The 25,898-nt window shown below is 43.6% G+C and overlaps 2 protein-coding genes across 7 annotated transcripts in view; both read left to right on the forward strand.

Moving 5' to 3' along the window:
* Nucleotides 1-2,987: 2,987 nt before the first annotated feature.
* On the forward strand, nucleotides 2,988-25,103 carry LOC144324844 (uncharacterized). 6 transcript variants are annotated; one of them, XM_077928925.1, is made up of 5 exons: nucleotides 2,988-3,118; nucleotides 7,547-7,637; nucleotides 17,020-17,160; nucleotides 17,563-17,653; nucleotides 21,744-25,103. In XM_077928925.1, the coding sequence occupies exon 5, from the start codon at nucleotides 21,756-21,758 to the stop codon at nucleotides 24,114-24,116; it is 2,361 nt and encodes a 786-aa protein (XP_077785051.1). In that variant the 5' UTR covers nucleotides 2,988-3,118; nucleotides 7,547-7,637; nucleotides 17,020-17,160; nucleotides 17,563-17,653; nucleotides 21,744-21,755; the 3' UTR covers nucleotides 24,117-25,103. The 6 variants fall into 6 exon arrangements, with proteins under 6 accessions (XP_077785051.1, XP_028589942.2, XP_028589946.2 ...); XM_028734109.2 differs by lacking the exon at nucleotides 17,563-17,653; XM_077928928.1 differs by lacking the exon at nucleotides 2,988-3,118 and having other exon boundaries at nucleotides 17,080-17,160.
* Nucleotides 11,723-25,898, forward strand: part of PPARD (peroxisome proliferator activated receptor delta) — a 43,581-nt gene continuing 29,405 nt past the window's right edge. Inside the window, exon 1 of the mRNA XM_077928930.1 lies at nucleotides 11,723-12,042. The gene's annotated coding sequence lies outside the window, so the exon portion shown is untranslated. The remainder of the gene's footprint in view (nucleotides 12,043-25,898) is intronic.

Genomic DNA, 25,898 nt, shown 5'->3' on the forward strand with positions numbered 1-25,898 from the left:
AAGAAGAGAGGCAGGCAGGAGAGCAATACTACTGGGGTAACAGTTAACTTACACTTGGCTACCACTTCAAAGTCTGGAGACAATAAAGGGCTAAGGAGTAGTCAAGTATACCTCAGCAGGACACTTGATAGTGCAGAAGTGGAGCATTGAGGTGTAGGGCCTAGGAAGAGATGAGTGAGTCTCCTGGGGCAGAACAGTCCAAAGGAGGGGGGTACCATGGCTGAGAAGGCATGCTCACTACTCCCCTAAATTCATAGGGCAGGGCATGTGGTGAAGGATACTGTACCAGAGTGACTTTACCTGTGGAGGCCAATAGTAAAAATTTAATTTGCTTATATATGCTGCTCCCCACTTTCCAACACTGAAATAAATCCAGGGCAGGGGCAGTTGTACATAACTTCCTTTGAATGAGAGGGTACACCAGAGACTTAAAAGTGCCTTTGCAATATTTGTATTTAAAATTATAAAAGCAGAACCTATTGTAACTGGGCTTCTAAAAACCAGAACCACAACTGCTAATCCTGTTTCAGATTTTTAAAGAGCAACTGCACCCCAAGGATATAGCCAACTCCAGCTATAAAAACTTCCCAGGTCTGCAAACTGCTTCATGTCCCCTCCCCCAATTTCAAATTCTGAGGTGGTTAAGGAACTATTCAGACCTTCTATGAAGTCTTTGCTCATTCATCAAATGATATTTTGGGCAACACCATAGTATTAGGCACATTCGCAATATTTCCTATTTCTCATTACACCTCCTAAGTCTAATGAAACAATTTCTAAGGTGACATATATATTTAAAACTTTTATGAGCATGTCACTTGGATTAACGAGATTTCCTTCCCAAACAGGCCACTATCAATTGCCTCAGTTGAAAATCCAGACTTTCATTTGTGCCACAATTTGCAGGCACAGGTCTCTGCTTTTCAGACGTGGGTCCAAGCAGCTTTTTTTTTCATGCTGCTTTCCTCGGAAAAACCCGTTGTTTATCACTGAATCAGAACAAATGTCAATCCACAGAAAACCAAATTGACATTTGTTCCATTTCAGAGGTAAACAGTGGTTTTTCCTAGCAGGGCCAAAAGAAAAACCATACACACACACACCACTCGGACCCACTTGTACATGCGCCCTTTAAAGATGGGCGGGGTATAAATAATAAATTATTATTAATTATTAAATTATTATTTTTCAAATCAAAGGTGCTCCTTTATTTCTATGCTTTGGTGCCTCTGCTATTTTCCTAATCTTGTCCTATTGCCATTAACTCCATGAAATCTAGAAACAATGGTTTGCTCATACTATGTTGTTTTTGCTCTCAGAAACTGCTTTTAGAAAGATCAGAGGTAAAAGCCCAATATTTCTTTTCTGACTGAAATTTTGATTTGCAGGGAGTCACTAATGCAGCCACATCGTGTAGGTAGTTTTTCAAATGTGATTCCCTTACCCCGAATAGCTTGGTTGGGGATACCCTGAGTTTAGTTTCTGTAAGTGTCTTGGGGTGCTAGGTGTCTCCCAGAAGAGCTGCAGTGGGAGCAGCGGACTGTGACTTCATTAGAGTGCCTAAAAGCTATGTCTCCACCCACACTCAACCTGTATATGTATGTAAATAAATGCAAAGATTACAAAACACTAATAAGCGTCCAGTGACATCTTTCCACAGGGAATCAGACTTGGATAAGCACCGTGGCCTAGAAATTTCTTGCCATTTACGGAAGTGGAGTGAGCGTTCACAATACTGTATTAAGTAGCAGTAAATTGCCGCTGTGTATGTGTCAACTACTTTTGTGCCCTGTTGCCTGTGCTTGTAACAGGGTGAGGAGAAGAGTTGGGAAGTATTTGTCAATTTCAGTTCTCTCGGTTTCTCATTTTTCTTAAATTCAGTTTTCCACATTTCTGCAGCAATTTTTTCTGTGTTTCAGTTCCTGTGTTTCAATTCCGTGTAGTGCTTCAGGAAGTGTGGATTTGATACTTCCTTTCAAATCTGAACTGATTCCGATTTCTCCCTGATTCGTAGGAGGGGAAGCATGCGGCTTTCCAGGCAGGCCTACATCCAGGTCCCTCTCTTTTATATATATAGAAATTAGCCAGTGGTCTTAGGCTGATCTAAAATGTGCACGGCACAGTAAAAGACATATAAGAGAGTGGTTATCGTTGCTCTTTTTTGTTAATAAATATGAAGACCCACCACCACTTTCCTGATAGATACCAGCAGTACATCATCCTAACGAGGTTTCTTTTTCGTCTGAAATTCTTTAATGTTATAGAACACATGGACCTATAAAGCTGCTTTACATTAACTTAGACCACTGGTCCGTCCAGCTCAATACTGTCAACATTGACAGCAGCTGCTCGCCAGGGTTTAAGGCAGCAGTCGCCGCCTTCTGCATCCTTAACTGGGGACATGGGCATAGCTAGGGCAGCTGCCCCCCTAAATCAAGTAAATAAATTTTAATAAAAGCTCGATTCTGCCCCCCCCCCCCCAAAAAATCAAAAAAAAATCCAGGCTATGCCCATGACTGGGGATTGAACCTGGCACCTCCTGCATGCAAATCAGATGCTCATATACCCCCTTGAGTTCAGTGGGGCTTATTCCACGGAATAAGAGCACCTTCAATGGGTTGCAATAGCCTCAGTGGTGCCTTCTACACCGCGTCCAGAGGCAGAAAGTCCCTGACCCTGAATGCATCCGCCTGTCCGATGTCGGAGACAGGCGCCAGGCCCAGCCAGCACTTGAGGGACTCTCCGCCTTTGGACGGCCGCTTCCATGGAAGAACCCGCTGCCACTCGACGACCACCGGGGCAGGAGGTAGCCAGCCACAGGGTTGGCCTCCTTTGCTGACGAGAGAGAACCTTCTCTCCTCAAGGAGGGGCGGGAACGGGCTTGGGCCGTCGTCGTGGCGATATGCTAATACCTCCCTCGCGCCTCTGACTGGCCAACGGGGGTGGCGATGCGAGGTGACGCCAGGCCCAGCGCGCGTGACGCGAGCGAGAGGGTGGGCGGGGACAAAAAAAAGGAGAGAGAGAGATTGCTGTGGTTGTCGGGCCGGGTTGGGGTTTCTCATGACAAAAGTTCTGCGCCGAGGGCGGCCGGGGAGCGCGCGCCCTTCGTGGCCGGCAGGTGAGGTGGCGGGGGAATCGGGCGGCGTTTCTAGGGCGGAGAAGGGACGGGGGGAGTTCTGTGTGGCGCGGGGCAGCTCGCGAGGTGGGGGCTGGGGGGGGTTGTCGGTGCCCTGGGGTATCTGCCGAGGCCTGTCCGCCTCCGGGATGCCCAGTGGCCGCTGCTCCAGGTCGGCTGCAGCTGAGCTTGGCCCCGTTGCCTGGCTGCGTGCCTTGCCCGGTGACACCAGCACCCCCCTTCCCCCTCTGAGGCTTTGGGGGCACACGGCACAGGACAGCTGGTGCTCGCTTGCCCCTTCCTCCCGTCCCCCACCCCACTTGGAAGGAGGGGGGAAGAAAACAAAAAAGGAAAGTCTGCATCTTAGCTTTTCCTTCCCTTCTCTCCAGCCCAGTTCTAGGTTATGCTACTCCCTGGACAACTCGCCCCCAACAACAGACCCCCATTCTCCAAAATCCACACACCCCCCACCAAAGCGAGTGGCGGATCGGGCGTGCTTGTAGCATGCTGTGGAGGATCGGGCCCCGTGGCGTTGCATGATCCGCTGCTTCCTCTCCTTGCTTGCTTGCCCTCTTCCCTCTACATTGGAAGTAGAGAGGGTGAGGATTGGACTTGCTGGGTCCAGTCCCCTTTGCCTGGTGTGTCCCCCAAGGGAGTGGCAGCAGTATCCCCTCCTCACCCTTTCCCCTTCCCACTCAGAGGCAGATGGCAAAAGGGCAGCTGATGCTACTACCTTTCCCAGCAAAGTAGGGAAGTGAGAGGCAGTGGCGGGGACCGGCTGACGCTGCCTGTAGGGAGGTGCACCACCCAGTCAAAGAGTGAAGGTAGCTGCTGTTGCCTTTGCCCACTCTCCTCTGTAGATGGCACTGCGGAGAGAAGTTGAGCCAACCGAGATGCCCAGAGAAAATAGTGGCTATCCTGGCAGGAGTTGCTTGCCTACTGTGTTGGGAAGGAGGAGGCTCTGCAACACTTTTTGAGCTATCACCTCAACCCTCTTGCCCTCTCTAGGGGGTCCAGTACTGTAGGTTTTACCCAGTCCTCACTACTTGGGAACCCAGAATGGTTAAAGTCAGCTGGCCCTGCATGGAATTGTTGCCTTATCCTCTCTCTCTGGGTGGCACGTCAATGGGAATTGGGGCCAGGGACTCCAATCCTTATTTTCCCTATTGTGGTGACAAGAGGGACAATGAGAAAAGAACAAACAAGCTGAGGGGGGCAGCTTATCTCCCCCCCCCCCCCGTGGCACCATGAAGACCAGTCCTTCCTAGCATGCTGCCCAGAGAGAGCAACCATGATCTGCCACCTCTGCCCAGCTGATTATCCTCTTTTTAGTAGTGTAGTGGGCTGCATTGCTTTGATGGGGTCTTGAGAAGGATGAAGGAAAGTGGAAGCATGTGCTGGCAAACAGTCATACTATTAAGCCACAGAGGAGAAAAACTCCAAAGAACAGCTGTCAACAAAAGTGATAGAAAGAGACAGAATGGTAGATTTGTGCTTCACTCTGTTCTTATCCTGATATAGTTTTATCTTAGCCTGATATTCAAGATAAATTTAGAGTACTGAGTGGACTAAATAAAATACATTCCTGATTATGATATTTGATTCTAAATAAGTTTTTTTATGGAAATAGATGTTTTAAAAGAACATTAGTTATTGCCCTTTATTATTTGACAGTTGGAATAGTGATAAAATTATCCTTGCTAAAGTTCTTCAGGGACTTTAGCCAGGGACTGCCAGTAGATCATGAGACTCTTAATCTCATTGTTGTGGGTTTAAGCCCCATGTTGGGTGAAAGATTCCTGCATTGCAGGGGGTTGGATTAGATGACCCTTGTGGTCCCTTCCAACTCTGCAATTCCATGATGTTAAAAAGGTTTTGAAGAAAATGCTGTCGTCTTTGATAGTTGCTGCTTCCTGAATTTTATTAAAGTAAAAGGCTCATATTTGTCATGGTGTAGAGTCTTTCAAAATGCTCTGGTTTGCTTCTGGTTTTGGTGTGAAAAATCCCTAAACCAAAGATGGTGAAGCTCCCATCTGTGGGCCAAACTGGGCCCAGCACAGAGTCCCAGACCCAGTTTGGTCCTTGAGGACACGTCCAAACCACCCACACCTGGCCTATGTGTGACATTAGGTGTTGGGCTGGTACAGACATGCCTTCAAATGAACATTGAGGAGCTCAACCTGTAAGCTCCTGATTACTCCTTTGCTTGGAGCAAAGGGCTCTCCCATTACCCATAATGACATCATGGAATTGGCAAGTGGGTTGTCCTGTTAAATCTGTCAAAGGTGGCCTGCAGGTTGGCGAAAAAGGTTCCCCACCCTTGCCCAAAGCTTTTATTAAAGTTGAGACAGATTCATATGATGCTTGGAGGTGTTTGTTCAGATTTACAACGTGTCCATGATACTTATCTGTTACATGCATGCAAAATTAGGATGGGGAGGAAGCTATAAGGCAGACTGGACAGCAATGTGATAATGCTAGCCTTAACAAAGCATCAATCAGTCCCCCAAAGCAACAGCAGACTTTTGATACTATTTCTTACCAGACAGCTGCAAGGACTCAACTTCCTCTTTTCCTGGATACAGTATATTTAAACTACTGCAGTCATACCTTGTGTTGTGTTGCGTCTTTTTGGCTTGTGAACGCGGCAAACCTGGAAGTGTATACTTCCGAGTTTTGCCACACACGCACATGCAGAAGCGCTCTATTGCGCTCTGCGCTTGCACAGAAACGCCACTCTAGTTGCAGACTTTTTGGGTGCGAACAACACCCCGGAATGGATCGTGTCCACAACTAGAGGTACCACTGTATACCTGACTTTTTGGTTCCCACACAGGAACATGGGATGTGATGCAAACATTCTAGTGGCTTTATGGTAGCCACCAGCCATCAAAAGAAATTGAGCAAATACCTTAAAAGTTATTTAGCTACACAAGAGCTAGACGGGAGGATCTGTGGGCCTTCCAAATCAACCCCATCCAACATGGTCAGTGATCAAAGATAGTGGGAGTTATAGTCCAACAGTGTTTGGTAGACTAACAAGTTTCTCACTCCTGGCCTAGTAAGAAGGTCATTCTCAAGCTTTGCATGACAGAAAATACCACTAACAGGAACCATATTTTGAATTGAGCAATGAAGGGCCAGCGTCATTGTCTGAAACTTATCACAAGGGAGTGAGTCAGTGGACAAGGTCAAAGGGTTCTTTAACTTCTTTCTCCCCAGCATCAACAGTGAATGCTCAAAACCTCTCCTTAATATGCACCTTAGCTCATTCTGTCCATGAGCTAAGACAATGGAAAACAACATTGAGCACTGAGGGATAGAAAACGCATATAAACTTTGGTTTTGTTCACAATTTGGGAGGTGTAAGGCAAGGGTCCTTGTTTTCTCTCTTGTGATAAGAGGGGACCCATACTTTATGTTTACTTTTAGGTATTTTTATATTTCTTTTGTCTCTCTAAGGAGCTGAGAACATACTTCTCTCCTCTCCTGTTCTATCCTAATAACAATCCTGTGAGACAGCTGAAACTTAGAGAGTTGTGTGAGTAGAGTTCAGAGCTAACAAGTGAGCTTCATTGATGAACAGGGAATTGAGGCCACATTTCCTAGGTCTTATTCTGACACCCGACTATTACCTGCTGCACCACACTTGAAATGTTCCCTCAGCCTCCTCTCCTCGCCCGTCTCCTTGGAAGTCCTCTGGGCTGCCGCAGCTGCTGCCCCTGGTCTCTGAGGTGCTCCCCTGCCCCAAAGAGAGGTGCCTCTTCACACTGCCCCACAGGGGCCTGGGAAGCACCCCCTGGCCAGCCCCAGAGGCACCATTCACCTCTGGAGCTTGTAGCCAGGGCTGCTGCAACAAACAGCCACACATGCCTTTGGGAGGCATAGACGTAAGAGGGAATCAGAGGAGGGAATAAGGGAAGGCATAGACGTAAGAGGGAAGAGGGACAGAGGCCAGTGTTGCCCGTGACACCCCCCCCCAACCATCATTCAAGGCACCCCAGGGTGCCATGGCACACTGGTTGAAAACCACTGCCTTAAGAGTTCTTCAGCACTACAACTAGATCCTTAATAAGCATCCATCTAAGTGCACAAGAAAAGCGTAGCTATGTAGCCAGAATATGACTTTCTGGGCTTAGGATGGGGGAGTTTGTGGGCCTCCAGATGTTGTTGGACTCCATCTACCATCAGCCACAACCAGTGTGGTTGTTGATGATGCAAAATGTAATCCAAGAGTATCTGGAGGGCCACAGGTTCGTTATCCCTCTGTGTGTGTATCTCTCTGTTTATCTAAAGCAAATCCTAAAGCTCTGTTTACTTGTTTGGAATGAAGCCCAGTTCGGTACATTTTTCTTCGCACATGCTTCAGATTGCAACCTTTTTTTGGTGCCTTTTATGCATGGAGTTGAAACATGTTTTGCTCTCTTGCAGTTTCTTTCCACTTGGGACTTCCTTCATGCTGACATGGTAACAACAGGTTGGCTTTCACCGACAGGTGAATGGAGAAATTTGGTCAAAAGAGGTAACCTGCTCTTAAAATCTCAGTTTGGGGGTTCTATGTATATTTGATTATATATTGGATTATACTCTGGAAAGTCTCAGCAATGGATGTGGGGGTTGTTTTCAGATTCTGTTGGTTTCATATTCTGCATGTGATAATAGTACTTCTTATTGTTTGAACAGCTGACAAATATAAATGAACACGATATCTCTCAGTGTTATCTGTGAAATACAGTAATAAACGAGAGAATGTATATTATCCTTCTGTTTTAATCTGTGCTTTAGAGTATTATGGAGTTAGAGTGTGAATTGGAGTTGTGGGTAGCATGCTGCTAAATTCTACTCATGTTTGGTAGTTTATTCTCTGTATCTTACAGCACTCCCTCTGTGAAAAATAAGAATTATTAGCATTTAAATGAGTGCATGTTAGACACTGATGCTTTCCTGTGTTTTTGTAAAATACTGTTAGTCCCTGAAATTGTTCCAAATCCTGTTCATTAAATGATATGGGTGGTAATTAACTAAGTTTCGCTCAGAGTAGACCCATTGAAATTACTGAACATGACTGTATAAAGTCAGCTAATTTTAATGGGTCTACTTTCATTGAAACCTAGTTGAATACCTTTCTGTGCAATTCTGCTGCATGAAAAGGATTCACATATAGTTTGTAAATACTGTCACTGCCTATCTTTGGAAGGCTTAGCTGACTGATTCACAAGCCTAGTTACCTTGGTTAAGACAAGGCTGTTGTTTCTTAGTACCAGGTATAAGTTATGTATTTCCCTGGCTTTACCAGGTTGGATATAATGCACAACTCCACCCTCTGTGTAGCCTTTTAGAAATGAGGACAGAAAATTATAGTGGTTTTGTTTGTGCTCTTCTGCAAACTCATCTGTTCATATTTAAGGCATTCCCACACTGCCAGTTCAGTAAAGCTAAAGGTTGTAAATTAATGTTTGAGCAAATGGAGGAGCTACTATGTTTCCTGGAATTTTGTGCAATGTGATCTCCTTGTCTCGCCTATGCTGACCCAGTGGTGTGCTGAAAGAACTAGCATGGACCATTGTCATTGTTTTGTGGTATATGGAGATTAGCTGGAATGAAGTGGAGCATCTGAAACCTAAGAGAAATCCCAAGTAGCTTTCTGTTTATTATCGCCACCATTATTTATTTGTATGCCACTTTCCCATGCTGAACCATCCTCAAAATGGCTCACATCAAAAAGTTTGTGTAAGATAATTCACTAACAATTACAATACATAATAAAATTTAAATAGTCATATAAACAAGAGGCTAACGAAAAAAATCATGTTAGCAAATATGCATTAAAATTAGTCCATTGATAATTCATAATAAGGTCCAACAATAAAATACAAGAACATAGTCCAGATAACAGCAAAAATAATATAATGTATATCCAAAATGGAATCTTAAACTCACTCTTACATTTACTTTAATCTTTAACTTTCTGATGGTAACAAAACTGTTTATTGCAGAAGATTTATTTCTATAATTTAATATCACCATTGCATCTTCATTGGACTTGTCATATTTTATTAGAAGAAGGAAGAAATATTATTTATTAAGGGTATTCCACCTGCCTTTCATCCCAACATCCTAGGGGCAGGGTACAATAGATTTCACTTCTATAGTTGCTGTAAAATGAATGCATCTGTATTAGAACTACATTGAAACTGTTTTTAATTTGTGGAAGTGTTTTTACTTATCTTGCTTTATGTTTATAACTGTTTTACTTGTTTTATAATTGTATATTTTTATGGTTGTAACCTGCCCAGGGACTTTATAGTAAAGGGCAAGTAGCAAAAAAATAAACAGACGCCTTCCTTTTAAATATGTATATGTAGCTTGATACTGATTGTGAAACGATTGTTTATTTTATTGCTTTTGTAAAGAAAATGCCAAACTTTTAGAGTGCCCTTTGTTACACTGTAATCACAAGGCAGATTCCTTCAAGAAGGGATCCTCATGATAGAACAGGTTTTGTGCATGGATCACACCCTCTGTAAAAACAAAAGCCTGAAATGGGGATACAAAATCCCTGTCATACCACTGCAAGCACTTCCAGAGTAGGAACAGTGACCCTGCTGTTGCCTTTTTGCTGGGGATGAAGAGTAAAATCCAAATATTCCTATTCACCAGTGGGCAACAGGAGGGGAGAAGAATGAATTTCTGAACTGGTTGAGAAGCAGTGATATTTAGTGTGCTCGGATTGCTTTGTGTTTGGGAGAGTAACAAAATGCTTTACCTTTACCTTACCCTTTTACTCTTAAGGCGAATTACCAGTTTTGAAAATATACTTGTGTTGCAACAAATACACAGGATTGATTGTGAATGGCTCTTGTAATGCAGGTTTTTTTAAAAGATGCAGTATAGTTCACTCAGTAACAAGAGTATAAGCAATTTAGACGACAGAGGGCACTGTGCTGCCTATTGTTTGTGCATGCAGGTGGCAAGATGTAGAGACCACTCAGTGCACTTGGAGCCCAAGGCCAAATGCAAGTGCTGCCTGCGAGAGGACGGCTTCCCTGTGCACTAAACAGTGTGTGACAGCATGTCTTCTACACATCATGTGCTTCCATGGAGCAGCAAATGGGAAGCCATCTGCACCCTTCACACCCAGTAACTAACCCTGCAACCTGGCAGATGCTCTGTGTGTTCATGTTTAAATTGTGTATGGGGTGTGGTGGTGCTTAGAGTGTTGGACTAGGACCTAGGAGACCAGGGTTCAAATCCCCACTCAGTCATGAAGCTCAGTGTGTGATCTTGGGCCACTCACTGTATCTTAGCCTAACCTACACCCCAAGCTTGTTGTGGGGATAAAATGATGAGGGTGTTTGGGGGAGCCATGTATGCCGCCTTGAACTCCTTGGAGACAAAGGTGGGATATAAATGCAATCGGTCAATAAAATAAACCATTGTAGGTGAAGGAATATGGTTAGGAAGATCCATATAATTATTGCTGGGCAGACTTACCAGTTTTGGCCAGGAAAAAGGAGTTGGCTAGAACAGCACATTTGGATCCACTAGCTTCTGCAAAAGCTGGGTGCAGGGTGGTCAGTTCAGCTACGTCTTGAATCCTTTATCTGCCTCAGTCTGATGAGTCAAGGTGATTTTGAAGAACTTTAGGAATGGCATGCAGGTTAGCACCTGCTTTATCCATCTCCATGAGAAAAGGCAAGATTGGGAAACGTGTGTGTGTGTGTGTGTGTGTGTGTGTGTGTGTGTGTAAAATATGAGTTACAGTAGTGTGTGTGTTCATGTGTTCTAGATATATCATGAGTTAGAATGGTATAACTCTTCTCATTCCTACTGAAGGTAGGATTATTGTTTTTCTGGCATGGAAAGAGAGACTTAGAGAGAGGTGGTTAAAATTACTTGCTGGCAATGTGTTTGATACAAGATTATTTAATGATATTGTGAAATTAGAGAGATTTTAGTAGTAATTTGCCCTCTTGTCTTTTTTAAAAATAAAAAACCCATCTTGATTAGGGTGGCTAACCAGTGGCTTTACAGATGTTTTGCACTACAGTTCCCATCAGATTCAGCAAGTACGGTATGTCCAATGGCCACACTTTGACCACCTCTGCCCTAGATTAGTCAGTTGGTTAAAGATTTTTGATTCTCTAATGAGGTGACATTAAAAGACACACTGTGTGTGTGTCTGTGAAGATCTCGAAAGCATTAGATACTCAGAGCCTTGCCATTAAGGTATCATTAACAATAAACATCAGGAGGCTTTTCAGTGAAGAGTAGGTATGGGATGAATGATAATTCTGGCTTGTGTTTGTGGTCATTGGTCTGGTTCAGAAAACTACATTCCCTTCTTGTTTCTAGTTGGTAGTCATGGGAGATTTACAAGTTCTAACACCCTGTTCAAAGAGGGAGAGCTCATTCTGAAACCTGCTTGCTTATCTTCTCTGTATTACCTACATTTGGCATAATAGCAGGGAGTGGTGTAGTGACTGTGTCATTTCCATGGCAAAAGAACAGCTTCCGCCTGTTTACTTTTCTGATTTTTATTTCAAAAGCTCTTTTCAGGAACTTTGTAAACATGAATGAAAAACTGTGGGTGGCCACTGCCTCAATTCAAAGGAAGCCTCCTGCACCCTGATCATGACATGGGTCTGAATTACTGACTTGTAACACCACCAGTGAATTTTCTGGGGACTCCCTGCTTCCCCTGGCTTAATTAGTGCTTCATGTACAACCCTCTTCTAAAACTGTACTGAGAAAGGGCAAGGAATTTGAGTGCAGTCATGAAGCAGTAGCTGTGCTATTTTCTTGGCCAGCAATTCCATAAACACTCTGAGCAGGTGGCAGAGGCAGAGGCGGAGCGATAGAGAAGTACACAAAAGTCACATGCTCCTTTCAGATGCTGCAGGCATTCTGCTGAATTCTCCTGGCGGGTGAGTTGCTGTTTTTCATGGTTTTAATATACTGCGGCCAGTGTGCAGGCAAGAGGATGTTTAGGGTTCTGTAATGTAGGAACAATATATTGCTTGGAGTCAGTAAGACCTTAATTTCTGTTTTCTTAGCATTTGGAAACGGAGACGCTGTGTGGGGGTTACAGAGATCTAGGCTGGAGACCTGTGAGTGGCCTCTGATCTATTCTCAGTTCTGTTTGTTTGAGCTGCAGGATCATGAATAAGTGGTGTGTGTTTTGTTATGAAAATTCTCATGGAAGGTAGTTCAACATGCCACTGCCCTGAATCTTTCAAAGCAACTGTGTTAATTAAGCTCAGTATATCAGCATCGGGTTTCTGCTGAGTCTGCTTTCAATAGGCTCTGCCTTTGTTCAGAGACACAGATCAGCTGTGTTCCATCTCACCCGAATGAAATGAAACCCTGCAGTGTGATTTTCTGAACTTTTTGGTGAGCATGCAACATTAGTATAACAGTTTCTTCCCGAAGCAGATTATCTTTGAGCACCTGGTAATAATATGCTATTAAAGTAAAGCACTGGCATTTCTCTTTCTAAGTAGCTGAACTCTGCCAGCAGTGACTCATAATATGGTCATTTTAATGTGGAAGATGTTGTAGGATTTTAGGTGTTGGCAATGTACTGTCTTTCTTCTTTTAGAGACTGAGCATTAAAATCTAAAATTGAAAAGCAGCATAACATTCCAAACAGACGCAGCAGGAAATTGTTGTTCCCACAGAGCAATTTCACAGGTCAAGTAGAGCTATTAAGGTGAAAATGCTGATGAAACATCAATTATGATACTTAGAGATATTGCCATTGTTGTGAAAACTGCTGTATAGTGCATACAGCAAAGTCATCAAAATATTCAGTAGTATACAGATGCTGGGCACAATTGAAAACTGATTATCTTTGAGGCTTTGGAGGTTTACATTACATTCTATTTTTTTAAGCAATGGGTGTTATTCAACTGAGTTTTCTTCAGAGTAGATCCACTGAAACATGACTGAATTGGGTCCATTAATTTCAATAGACCTATTCTGATTTCACTATTTTAATTTTTTTTGAAGCCACCATTCCTTGGAGAAGGACATGGGATATAAATTTACAATAGTGATGCAGTTACTTGCAGCTGCTATTCTTTTAAGTGTCTCTCTGTGCCAACCCATAAATAGGATCTGTGCATGTACAATGCCCATCTTTCAAAGATGACTGTGACATGTTTATCCCTTCTGTTGACCAAAATTTTTAGTACCCAACCATCAACTCTATCAAGACATTGGGAGTAAGACTCACCCTTTCGATTCCTCTTTAGTTGCCACATACTAGAGAAAGTCCTATCTGTTCTTTTCACAGCTGGAATTTTGTTCGTATCTGAAACAAAACAATCTGCAAGATAAAGCCCTTTTCGCAGTCCTTTCCCATCCTTTGAGAGGATTAACATTTTCATTTCAGAAACACTGCCCTGGTGGTGTACAGTCTTCAAGAAGCATGCAGAGTGCAGGAACAGATTCCCAGTCAAATGGTCAACATCTGTGGTGAATTTGGCTGGGCAAAGACCATATAACTGAGGCATGCTAAAAGTCTACCAAAGAGAAAAGCACCTATTTGTCAAAGTTCAGAGCTGCCCTCTCTGGAAAAGCCTTTGCTGCTCTTGAAATGACTTCTCAAGGCCCTTAAAAATAATTTCTTACTTAAAACACCACTACCAAAACATCTGGTATTCTGATCTGCATTTCTTGGGGAAATAAAAGGATATAAATCTAACCAATTAATCTTAGACTTAGACTTATAGAGTTGGAAGGAACCCCAAGAGTCGTCTTGCTGTCTTCACTCTTAGTATAACTATATCACAGTCTGTTCCCACATTCATTCCATTTCTGAGTTGATTATTTGACCACGGACTTATTTGTATTTGTTGACAAAAAAGCTTCAGTCTGTTTTCCACATGTGGCCTTGATGCTGGCGAGAGAGCTTACTGGGAAGAGATGCTGCTCTTCAGATGTACAGATAGGGTTACACCCTGGCAGGAAAACTTTCTCACGGGCCTTTTGTGTTGCTTTAAAATAGGAAATAAGATACTAGCTTTCAGGAGCAACCAAACCTATTTTTAACAGATGCTTCCGAGTAGGGGCATTTTATATCTTCCCATGTACGAAAAAGTTTTTCACACTGCAGTTTGTGTGACTGCCAGTTGGCAACCACATAAATTGCAACACAGCAACAGCGGGCAAAGTGAGTGACCAAAGCAGGCGGGTCAGTAGCACGAGTAAACAGGCCAGCAGAGCAAGCAAAGTGGGTAGGTGGGTGGCCCAGGTGGGCTTTCCCATGTCCCTCCTGTTGTTGTTGCTGCCACCCTCTGCCTCCTAGCTTGGTTTCATGCGTGGACAATGAGGGGAGACAAGCTGAAGGGGTGCTCCCCGTCATTGTCGCCACTGCTGCTACAGGTTGAAAACATTCTCTCCTTAGTTCACTGCCACCAGAAAGAAGTGTCCATTTATAAATGCACGCTTTCTTCTGCCAGCGAAAGCGGTGCGTGCTGAAAGAGGGGAAAGCTCTCTTCTCTTCATGCCCCTCTTCTCTGTGATTGACAGTCATGGGGGATCTTGAGACTAGGGTGAAATGTTGGAGGAGGCACGAGTTTTGGACAAACTGTGAGATAGAGTTTGGAAACGGGGTGGGTTGTGATGGGTATATGGGGGTGTTGGGGTGAAGGAGCTGTAAGGATATGGGAGTTGTCAAGACAGTGTGGGGTTTGGCAGGGTTGGTGAGCAAATGAGAGTCCCAAGTGGTGATAAATGTCATACTGATACAGATGTTGAACATTAGTAGGAGCAAAGCCTTTTGTTGTCTTCTCTACTGCCCCATCCTCCCAGCATAGTATTACATCATTTTTTATTTGATTTGTAAATGTTTTACCCATATATATATATATATATAGTTGAAGAATCTGAGATTTCTAAAGACAAGTACAGGCTAGTGAGATCCTGCCATTTTTGCTGCCACTTCATTCTGTGTTCGCTTTTATGACAGGTGAAGTTACTTTTCTTGGCAACTCTTTCTTAATACCTTTTGAAAATCCATCAATTTCAACATATTTCTTGTTTTGGACTAAAAAACCAGTAACAGTGATTGATGTCTTTTTTGGGAGGGGGAGGGGAGGAAAAAATACACTGCCCTGAGAAATGTGGGAGAGCTATTATGCCTTACTAATCCCTGTGAAAATCATTAACAGAATTGTCTCCTGTTGTTTGCTCAGTTTTTAATCCTCACAGTGTTATCTAAAGTAATCTTACTTCTGAAGAGACAAGATTTATAGACCGCTCTGATTGAAGGAGGTTTGGACCTGTCTTTTGTAATACTGCAATTAAATGCTTCAGACTTGAGGGGGTCTTCATCAAACCCACTTTGTTGCATGAAAGAACTCCCCAAACCCCTTATTACCAGAAGAGCAATTTTTGAATTGTTGGCTTGAATATGCATTTCTTTATTATATATATATATAGATATATTTAAAGTATTCACTATCAAAAATTTCCCCTAGATGTAAGCATGCTAAAATTTCCACAGGAAAAATCTCTAGATTTCTATAGAAAGCCTTTGTTCCTTCTTCATGAATGACTCATAGAGAAGTTTCTACACAGATCTTTCAACTTCCTTGTGAAAAAAATAGGTTCCTATGACATTGTCTTGTTTTTCCTCTTTACTGATGGGGTTTCTAGCAACTGCTCTGTAAAGTGTGGTCTAGATTCTAATCCTCACTTGTTCTGTTATTCTGGATGAGTTTTAAATTCATGCTTGTGAAAAAATGGCCACTATTCTTAAAGACTGACAAATTATTGTTGGAGGCACCTCTGCCTGTAGTTTTCGAGATTCTCTCCTTTCTTCACTCTGAAATAAGTAGACATATACGACTCCTCACATTTTCTGTAATCTTAAAATATAAAGATACATCTTAGAGCAGCCAAGAAGGCCCTCTTGAATGTTTGGAAGCAAGGTGTGCTTGGTGGTTGTAGCATTAATTTGGAAATTCTATTATTCTGAGATTGAGCAAGCTTCAGCACTTTTGAGAAGCATTGGGAAATCACCCTTTTGGGGGCTGGCTTCCAGTGGCTAGATTTAAGATTTTAAGAGGCAGGAATTTTAATAAGTGTTTTCATCTTATTTTTTAACCCATGTTGTTGTTAAACTGGAACCTTTTCCAAGGATAAAGGAACCTGCCACGATGCCCTTGGAACTTGCTCTGAAGCCTCTGGTTCTGATCTCTTCAGGAGACTTTGTCCTTGGCAGAATGGATGGTGTGGTAGATTTTGTTATGACTTAGCACTGCCTTGTTGGCCTTGGTGTCATCGTTTGTTGGTGTACAATGATATGACTCTTACTCTCTCATGGGCATAGTGTCTGATAGTCTTAGTGTTGCAGGGCCATCTGTTCACCCGCAGGTGTTTTAGTTTTGCACACTGAAAATGTATTTGGGTGCCAGACAGGAAAGTGTTGATATGACTGGCAAATGAGGTGAGAAAATGCAACTCTGTAAAGTTAATAGTTCCAGATTTCTCACTGTTCAGTCAGCAATCTCAAGGCATCTGTAGAGGGGGCAAAAGGGTTGCTAAGCACTTTTCTAGCTGTCTTGGATGAGTGCAGCCTAGACTGCAATGCTACCAGTACAAAGCTGAATTGTTGGTGTGAGTGGCAGTTTCTCTCTGTGCCTAGGAAAACAGAGAGGGAGAGGAACCCACTAGCTTCTGGCTGGAAGTTCTTGACATATAAAGTTAAATTATATGAAACTTCAGCATAGGCTTTCGTTCAGAATACAAAGTATGGGCCACTTGCAAAAGAAAGTAAGGCTATAGTCTTAACCCAACTTACCTGAACGTAAGCTTCATTGAAGTCAATGGAACTTATTTCTGAGTAGACATGGTTAGGCTTCTGCTGTAAGTCTGGGTTTAACGGCATTGAACAGCTTTCCTCAGCCTGGTGTGCCCTCCAGTGTTTTGAATTCACTCCCATCTGCCCCCGTCAGCATGACCAACAGTCAAGAATGAAAGAAGTTGTAGTCTGAAGCTTTTGGAGGATAACAGATTGGAGAAAGAAGACTAAGAAGGTAAGGAAACAAGCATTTAAGGCAGAAATAAATCACAATTCCCTGCTGTCTGTAATGCCATTTACAGGTTTTTATTCAGAAAGCAGTTTTATTGAGAAAATAATAAATACAGTTTAGTATAGCTTACATATCATAAATATGCAAGAATGCCATCACCCTGAAGTTTGATTGGGCATAGATAGGTGGCACTGTGAATTATAGTACTGTATGATGAAGGGAAGTGAGCTGCGGAGGGACAATTGGAACATGCTGCAGCAGCCCTGGACCGCTGGCTGCATTTGAAAATGCAGGCTTCTCTGTGGCTTCCTTCAGCAGCAGCAAGTGCTTGGAAACCCCACAAAAGATTTTGACAGGAGGGTGGAACAATCATGTGATACCATAAGAATGTCATGTGTGTGGCAGGTGAGAAGCTCCAGAGAAGCGGACACGGAGCAATGGATCCAAACTACAAGAAAGAAGATTCCACCTAAACATTAGGAAGAACTTCCTGACAGTAAGAGCTGTTCGACAGTGGAATTTGCTGCCAAGGAGTGTGGTGGAGTCTCCGTCTTTGGAGGTCTTTAAGCAGAGGCTTGACAACCATATGTCAGGAGTGCTCTGATGGTGTTTCTTGCTTGGCAGGGGGTTGGACTCGATGGCCCTTGTGGTCTCTTCCAACTCTATGATTCTATGATTCTATGGTTGCTCTCCCTACTTGTCAAAGCTAGCATGTGGGGTGGGACCCAAAACACTTGACTACTCTTGGCGTAAGGCGTTAATGGGGAAGGAATGGAGATGTTGGGGGGGGATAGGTAGGATTGGCAAGCATCTTTATATAGACGGCTGCTTCATCAGCAGGAGAGCAAATCTACAGGATGACTACGCAGTTTTTGTCCTGTTAGATCTCTGCCTTCAGGTGTTTGTGCTGATTGCAGTGAGTGGTACTGTTTGAATGCTAGTTGAGTGGATATAGCTGGAGTGTAGATGCAGAATCTGATGTGTGCAGTAGGATCAACTGTGGCAGGGTATCCCCAAAGCCTTATGAGGAATGGTTGTGGGAGTTGGGTATGTTTGGCCTGGAGAAGTGAAGATTGAGAGGTGATATGATAGCCATCTTCACATATCTGAAGGGCTGTTGCATGGAAGATGGAACAAACTTGTTTTTTGCTGCTCCAGGGGGTGGGACCCAAAGCAGTGGATTCAAATTACAGGAAGGGAGATTCTGTCTAAACATGAGAAAGAACTTTCTGGTGGTAAGAGCTGTTCGACAGTGGAATTGACTACCTCAGAGGTTGGATGGTCAAGGATTTGTTAAGGATTTCTCAGCTATGATTCCTGCATTGCAGGGGGTTGGACTAGATGACACTCAGTGTTCCTTCGAACTCTACAATTCTATGATTCTAGGACACTGAAAATGAGAATGTGGAAAGCAGGCCTGTGAAAGCCAGGAGGAGGAGAAACTTGGTTTGGTGGGTTCCCTCTGAGTGAGAGACAGCATAAGGAGAGTTGTTATGAAGTTACTACCTTCCACCTGAAAGTGTGGGATGTGCCCACTACTGGACCTTGGTTTATTATCTGTGGCCCTAATTGCCCAGCTGTATAGTGTGACATTGGATGTTGGTGCCAGGATGTGTCTGAATGGGCAGGTAGGAAGGAGTTGTGAATATGTTTCCCCCAGTTTCAGTGGTGATGGGTAGGGGAAAGTATAGCTGGAGTTGAGTGGCTGACTGGAAATGTAGCTGGTCTATCAACTGCCCTGTAGCCCAGTGGCAGAGCCACCATGGGACTGTTTTAAATGGTCATTGGTCCAACATATCAGGCAGGGCACACTCTTGATGTTGTCTTTAGCCCAAGTGATATGAGGGATAGATCAAACTTTTTTTTGGTGGTGGTGGGGATGCAATTCAGTCCCTTGTCATGGTTGGAACATTAGTAGTAATTAGTAGTAAAGTAGGCCTGTTTGGATGGCCCACTCTCAGAGACTAATGGAATTTGAGGAGTTCCTGAATTCTTGAGGAATTCCTAAACACTCTGGACAATCCTGTTGATGCCCTGGTTTCACTATGGAGTAGGGAGATGAAATGAGTGGTTGACATGGTCGCTCCTGAGCATCTTCTATGGCGTTGTGGAGCCAGGGCAGCTCCTTGGTATTCTAGAGAGGTTTGGGCTATGAAGCAAGCAGAATGAAGACTAGAGTGCAAGTGACACAAGTCTCACTCTGAAGCTAACTGAACGCTGGTTAGTCCAGTAACTGTGCCAGCCATGTGGCAGTGCATGCAAGTTGCAAAGAAGGCTGATTCACAGCTTGCATTGCATTCACTAGTCACTGGCCAGTGGAATTATTTCAAACATTCTGGAGGTTACTGACTTCCACAGAGGGGGAAGGACCTCTGGAGCATTAGAGGACCTACTGTGACCAACTGGCTATATATTTTGAGGATAAAGTCACGTGACTTCAGAGTGACCTTAATTCTGCAGTTATTGCAGTTCTAGATGAAATACCCAATGCCATAGTCAGTGATGTGTTGTGAGATCAGTTTCAGCTGATGCAGTCTGCTGATGTAGACAAGGTGCTGGCTATATGCCTGACCATGTATCCTCTTGATCCCTGTCCCTCCTGGCTTATTAAAGCTAGCAGAGGGGGTTTGACTGTTTGGGGCCAGAGTGTGGTTGGCACTGAAGTCTTTAAGGGGATGGCGTCTACTCCCTTGAAAGAGGCTGTGGTGCAACCTCTCCTGAGGAAACCAGGCCTGAACCCCTTGGACTAGAATATCAACCAGTTGCAACTACCTTTATTGGGGAAGGTGGTGAACAGAATTCTGGTAGGGCAGCTACAAGTATTATTGGATGTCATGGATTATTTAGGTCTGTTTCGATCTGGGTTCAGGCCTGGCCATGGGATTGTGTCTTGGTTGCCCTGATGGATAACCTTTTCGAAGAGTGGGACAAGGGGAGTGCAACTTTGCTTTTGCTTCTCGCTCTGTTTGCGACTTTCAGTATCATTGACAGTGGTATCCTACTGGACTGACACTGTCAAATGGGAATTGGAGGGCACTGTATTCCAATGGTTCTTGTCCTACCTACAGGACAATGCTTTTTGGGAGAGTGCTTTGTGGCCCTTTGCACTTACATGAAGCAGGATGACACTATTCTTTCCCCAGTGATATTTAATATTTACATGAACCTACTTGGAGCGATCATTAGGAGTTTGTGGGCAATGAGTTATCAGTATCCTAATGACACATCACGTGGCCAGCGTGACAAAGCTGCATCTGGCGAGCCAGCGCAGCACACGGAAATGCCGTTTACCTTCCCGCCAGTAAGCGGTCCCTATTTATCTACTTGCACCCGGGGGTGCTTTCGAACTGCTAGGTTGGCAGGCGCTGGGACCGAGCAACGGGAGCGCACCCCGCCGCTGGGATTCGAACCGACGACCTTTCGATCGGCAAGCCCTAGGTGCTGAGGCTTTTACCCACAGCGCCACCCGTGTCCCATACTTGTTTAATACTTAGAAGAAACTATTCTTCCTGTGTAGCAGCACCTATACTTTGAAACTCCCTGCCTGCTTGACATCAGGCAGGTACCTTCACTGTAATTTTCACCGCCTGCTTAAAACATTTTTGTTTCGCCAGTCCTATTCAGACATGTAGAAGCTACATAAGCATCTTCTCTCTTTTTTACTAGTGTTGATTATGATAGTCTTCTACATGTTTTTAAATACCCATTTTAACTGTTCTTATACTGAGGTTTAATGCTTTATTTTATACTTACGTAAACCACCTAGAGGCCAGTAAAGCAAGATGAGCGCTTCAACCCCAGAGTCGTCCGTGACCGGACCTAACGGTCAGAGCTCCCTTTAAACCACTTAGAGGTTTTCTTACAGGCAAGCAGTATTTAAATTTTGTTAAATAAATAGAATAAATCTCTATCCCCATGCCCAGAATACCTTCTGGATTGTCCTGCCATCTCAGTAAAAAAGAAAAGAAAAACAAGCATTTAAACACTGATAATTGTTGAACTGCCCTAGAATATGCAGAGTGGAAGTTTCCAGTGTTGGGAGAAGTGGAAAGTTTTTAAATTTCATAATTAAAGTAGAAATTGGTTTGCTATTCTTTGACTGTCTGTTGAGCATTACGGCCAAAAATTTCCATGTTGAATGCCAAGTGTGTAGACAACTAAATAAAAAGGTTTCTTTCTCTTCTCTTTTCAGGGATGCCAAGCATCTCTTAATCTTGGGTCACTAGAAATCCCCTGATTTCTGGATACTAAATCTGGAAAAGATTATTCTGGAAGAAAGCTAGTAAAATAAGTAAAATATGCTAGCTGGCTTGTGCCACTGGCATGTATTCCAGGTGGGCCACTAGTCCCTTGTTATAACCTGTTTTCTGAGCAGAAATATATACCCCCAGGATTCTTGGTCTCAATCTGAATCCAGTCCATCACTTAGTAGCCATTCTGATTGCTAACTTGGACCAGCAGTCCTTTCTTTCTCATGGATACTGCACCTGTCAGTGATGCCTCATCAAAGAACTGGAGTTGCAGTAATGATGCATACCCAGGCAACTGGGGTTTCGGAGATCCTTTTTCTGTTCTCTTTCTCTCAGGTGTTTTCCAGGATGTTGTTGCCTTTGCTGCTGTTCCTGGGGAACGGATGGATGGTTGTTTCTGCCAGCCCGAATGTGTCTGCCATCCCTGTGAAGTTGTGGGCCTGTCTGCCAAAAGGAGGAGTAGCTGAAGCAAGGTTGCTTTGTCGCATGCATGGATTGTACGCCAATGGATCCAACCCTGGAGTGTTCCAGAGCTTCTACACGTTCCATGCCGTCTCAGACTCAGTCAGCTGCCACTGGAGAGACATAGCCAATTGCACCCTCAAGACCAGTGGAGAAGTTGGACATTTTTGTTACAGCATGCAGACGGCCAGTTCAAGTGTTCGCATTCCTGTTTCTTGCCGACCTTTGCCTACACACCTGGATTCTCGTTCAGCTGGAAGCAGCAGCATCCAGGATGGTTCATGTGATGTTGCTCTCGTTTCTGCTGCTTTATGGAAACCTGGTGCACCGCTGCATCTGCGAACAGTTGTTGGAACCCAGAACACTAGGTTTCCTGGAGATCAGTTCCAGCTGTCCTTGATTTCGCCCTCCGGAAAGAACATCACCCGCCTGATTGTTAATTGGGAATCTCAGGAGTGGGAATTAAACGGAATGGACTTAATTAAACAGGGGCCACCAGACTGGGTGGTGCCGATCAGGGGGACACACTGTGACCAACAAATGTCCTCTATTAGGTTTAAATTCTATGGTTTTGTTGCCATCACAGAGGAAATAAGTGAGCAAGGTTCATACCGGGTAGAATTTGGCTCTCAAAACAAAACAATTCTTACATTTAATCCCCTGATCACAGACATCCTCCCACTTCGCCGTTTGACCAACCCCATCATTGGGTCTCATGTGTTGAAATTAGATCAGCCTGAACAAATTGTCATGCACCCCCAGACCTCACTAAAGGAGGTGCAGATTCATTTTGAGGGTTTGAATGTGTCACAGAGAGCACCTCAATGTGCTCCCTTTCTCGGAGTCAGCCACAGAGGTTGGATGGAGTGGGTTAAAATGTGGGATGGAGTACATCATGGGGAAAGGGTTAAAAGAGAACTGATGGATTGGCTTGGGCCCCTAGGAGCAGGTCTTTCTTTCATAGATGCAGCCAACATAGAAGTCTTGGCTAATAAACTTTCATATTCCACAAAACAAATAGGGAAACTGACTGCCCCATTAACCAAATCTCTCTTGCAGCTCACAGAACAACCACAAGCTATCAGTAAAGTGCTTCCAGTCTGGGAAGCAATATTAGAAGAGGACAGCATGTTGATTGTGTCTGGAATCCAGTCCCTCCAAAGCAATGTTTCATTGGCTTTAGCATGTGAACAGGCACAAGCAATCACACAGAATGTAGTCATGGGAATGATTCGAGAGGCCAAGGCGGGAAACATTCCCATGGAGGTGAGCAATTTAATTCGGCCAGAGCTCACTTCAGGAGAAATAGCCTTGGAGGCTTGGTGGAGGTTGCTAAATGCATCTTATGATTCTGCCCAGAATATGCTGCGGTTATTTTTAATAACCGTAGAAGCCACCCAGATCATCCCAATCTATCCAGTGGTCCCCTTGGGATTCCAGATTGACAAGGATTTGGTCATGTATTCCAGGGACTCCAATAGGTGGGCACGGATGAGGAATGGTGACTGGCAAACAGTTAATGTGCAAGGTTGTGTGAAAAGGGAAAACTTGGGCTTTGTATGTGATGACAGCAGTTTAGAAGAACATCACGAATGCTTCTCTCCTCAGCTTGTGAATAGTTCCCACTGCTCTTTTGATGTAATCCAAGAAGAAAGTTCTACTGTTGTGTATACTGGGAAGGGCTGTATTTGTGTAAGAACGCCATGTGAGTTTGTAATCATTAATGGTCTGGTTATCCAGCCTATGCTGCCTTATTTTAACCGTTGTTTTTGCAATATTAGTGTGCTTGTAGGCTGTGATTTCCAATTTCGGGTACCTGTTTGGACTGTGCAGCACATGAAGGCTTACCCCTCTTTGTATCGAGAAATCTCGCCTATTTCTCTAGGCCTTGGCCTTTCTACTCTGAAAAACCTGCTTTCTCACCCCTCCCTGAAGCAGGAATTGTTGAAAATCAAAGACATGGGTGAAAATGCTACACTTGAGATTCTGCATAGCAATAGGGAGATTGCTCAGATTGTAGCCACAGTTAAATCTGCTGGAGACCACGCTTGGTGGGAGGTGCTTCTTGGATGGTCTCCAAGTTCAAATGGAGTACTAAATATTGCTCTCCACCCTATTGTGGTGATTTTATTATTTCAAGTGGCTCTAGTGATCAGTTTGTTGCTGCTGGTCAGCTGGATGAGGCGGCAAACACAAAGACTTTATGATTTAGAGAACCAGATACAGGCTGCCAGAGGAAGGTTGTGATGGGAATACTTGCCAGAGCAAACACTCCTTTAATGGAAGAATGTTTCCAGATACCACAATTGTGATTTTAAGCTTCCATCTTGTCTGTTTATAGTTGCTAAGCTGACATGGACTAGCAGCTAAGGACAAGATGCTTGACCTCCAGAACGGTCACATTCTGTTGAATGGCTGTGAAAAGACAGGAACAGATCTGTGTGTTGTGTGTGGTTGTCAGTAAGGAAAGCTCAGTGCATGAGATCCTGTATAAATGGAAGGGCTATGCTCAGTTTTAGAAACTGAGATGTGAAAGCTATGAGCTAAATGGCACCTTAATCCTATGTTATGGGTGCAACAACAGAATGTCTAGGCCTGCTTTTTTATAAGAATACAAAGCTGAAAATGAATGAACTGCAGCTAAAATTGTATGTTCATTTTTCATGTAGTCTAGTCCTTCCCCTGCCCACCCACCTAATATCCTTAAGAGGGTCTCTTCTCCAGGCTTCAGACAGTAGCTGGAAGTGGGGAGGCAGAAAAAGGTCCTCCTGCAGTTTTAATCTGAAATCTTAGGCTCAGTACTGTACCCAGAGCTCAGAAACTGCTCGAGCTAAAGAAATTCCCTGTCACAAAAGGCGCCTAGAACAATGTGAGTTTCGAACACTGGCTATGCTTGATCGGGGCACTTGCTCTACATAGCTATGACCTATACATGAATAACACAAGCACAGAGCTGGGGAAAAGGGCAGAGCCTAACCCCAACCACCCTGCACTACAGAATCCTTGGATTCAGACTGTTGAATGGGAGTCATCCATGCTGCTGGCATTTATTGAAACACACCTATTGGTTCTGCATTTCCTGATCATTAACACTGGATCATACAGCCTGGAATTTTTAATATGTGTGCATATAAAAAATTTTTTTAATGTTTTAATACTGTAAACCACTTCAGTATTTTTAAATAGAAAGTAGTCTAGAAATATTTTTAAATAAATAAAATCCTCTGTACCCAATTGCAATCTATTTATCTTGCGTGTGCGCACAATCCCACACACCCAGCAGTAGTACTTTACCTGGGAAATAACCAGGATCATTTGTTTTTATTTCTCTAGGGGCTTTGTACTCTGAAATGAAATGAGCGTAGAGCTTTATTAATTTTTTCTTCTACCAGTTGCAATACAGTACAGAGAAGCTTTATTCATGGAGCTTAAGTTGAGATTCCATAATACAAGCACTGTAGGCTTCATTTATTTCTCCTGTCCATAACCTGCCTATTCCTTGGGATGTTGTTCCATGCTCTAATGTCCTTGGGAAACGTTCCAGACATTCTGGCTATCTCTAGCAGTAGAATGCACTTAGCAGCGCCTCCTGTTTTACAGCCAGTATGATTGGTTGTCAGCCAAAGAGATATGCTTTGCCACCTGAGAAGGTCTGGGACAGTACCAAAAGAGCACAGTGGCAGCTGCTCTCATACACAAACCTGAAAATAATATACTTGGAAAAACAAAAATGGGAATTATTATTTTTCCGAAAAACTTAAATAAAAATAAATCCTAGGCATAAACCAATGCATAAACTCATTGGCTGTTGACCCTTCCTCGTAAATTCAGTTCTGGGAATTGGCTGCTGCCTCATATGTTTGTGTACACAAAGTAGGTAGTGGACTGCTAACATGTGGCCTTACTTTAATGGCAGTGAGTACAAATTGAAATAGATGTCCTGCTAGAATGGTGCTTGCTCCTCTGTAGTCTTTGAAAATCTAAATTCGATTCCCAAACTTTTGGGGCGCTGAGGTTCTGCTCACCAGG

This window comes from Podarcis muralis, chromosome 5 (assembly GCF_964188315.1).
Source record: "Podarcis muralis chromosome 5, rPodMur119.hap1.1, whole genome shotgun sequence".
NCBI classification, from domain to species: domain Eukaryota; kingdom Metazoa; phylum Chordata; class Lepidosauria; order Squamata; family Lacertidae; genus Podarcis; species Podarcis muralis.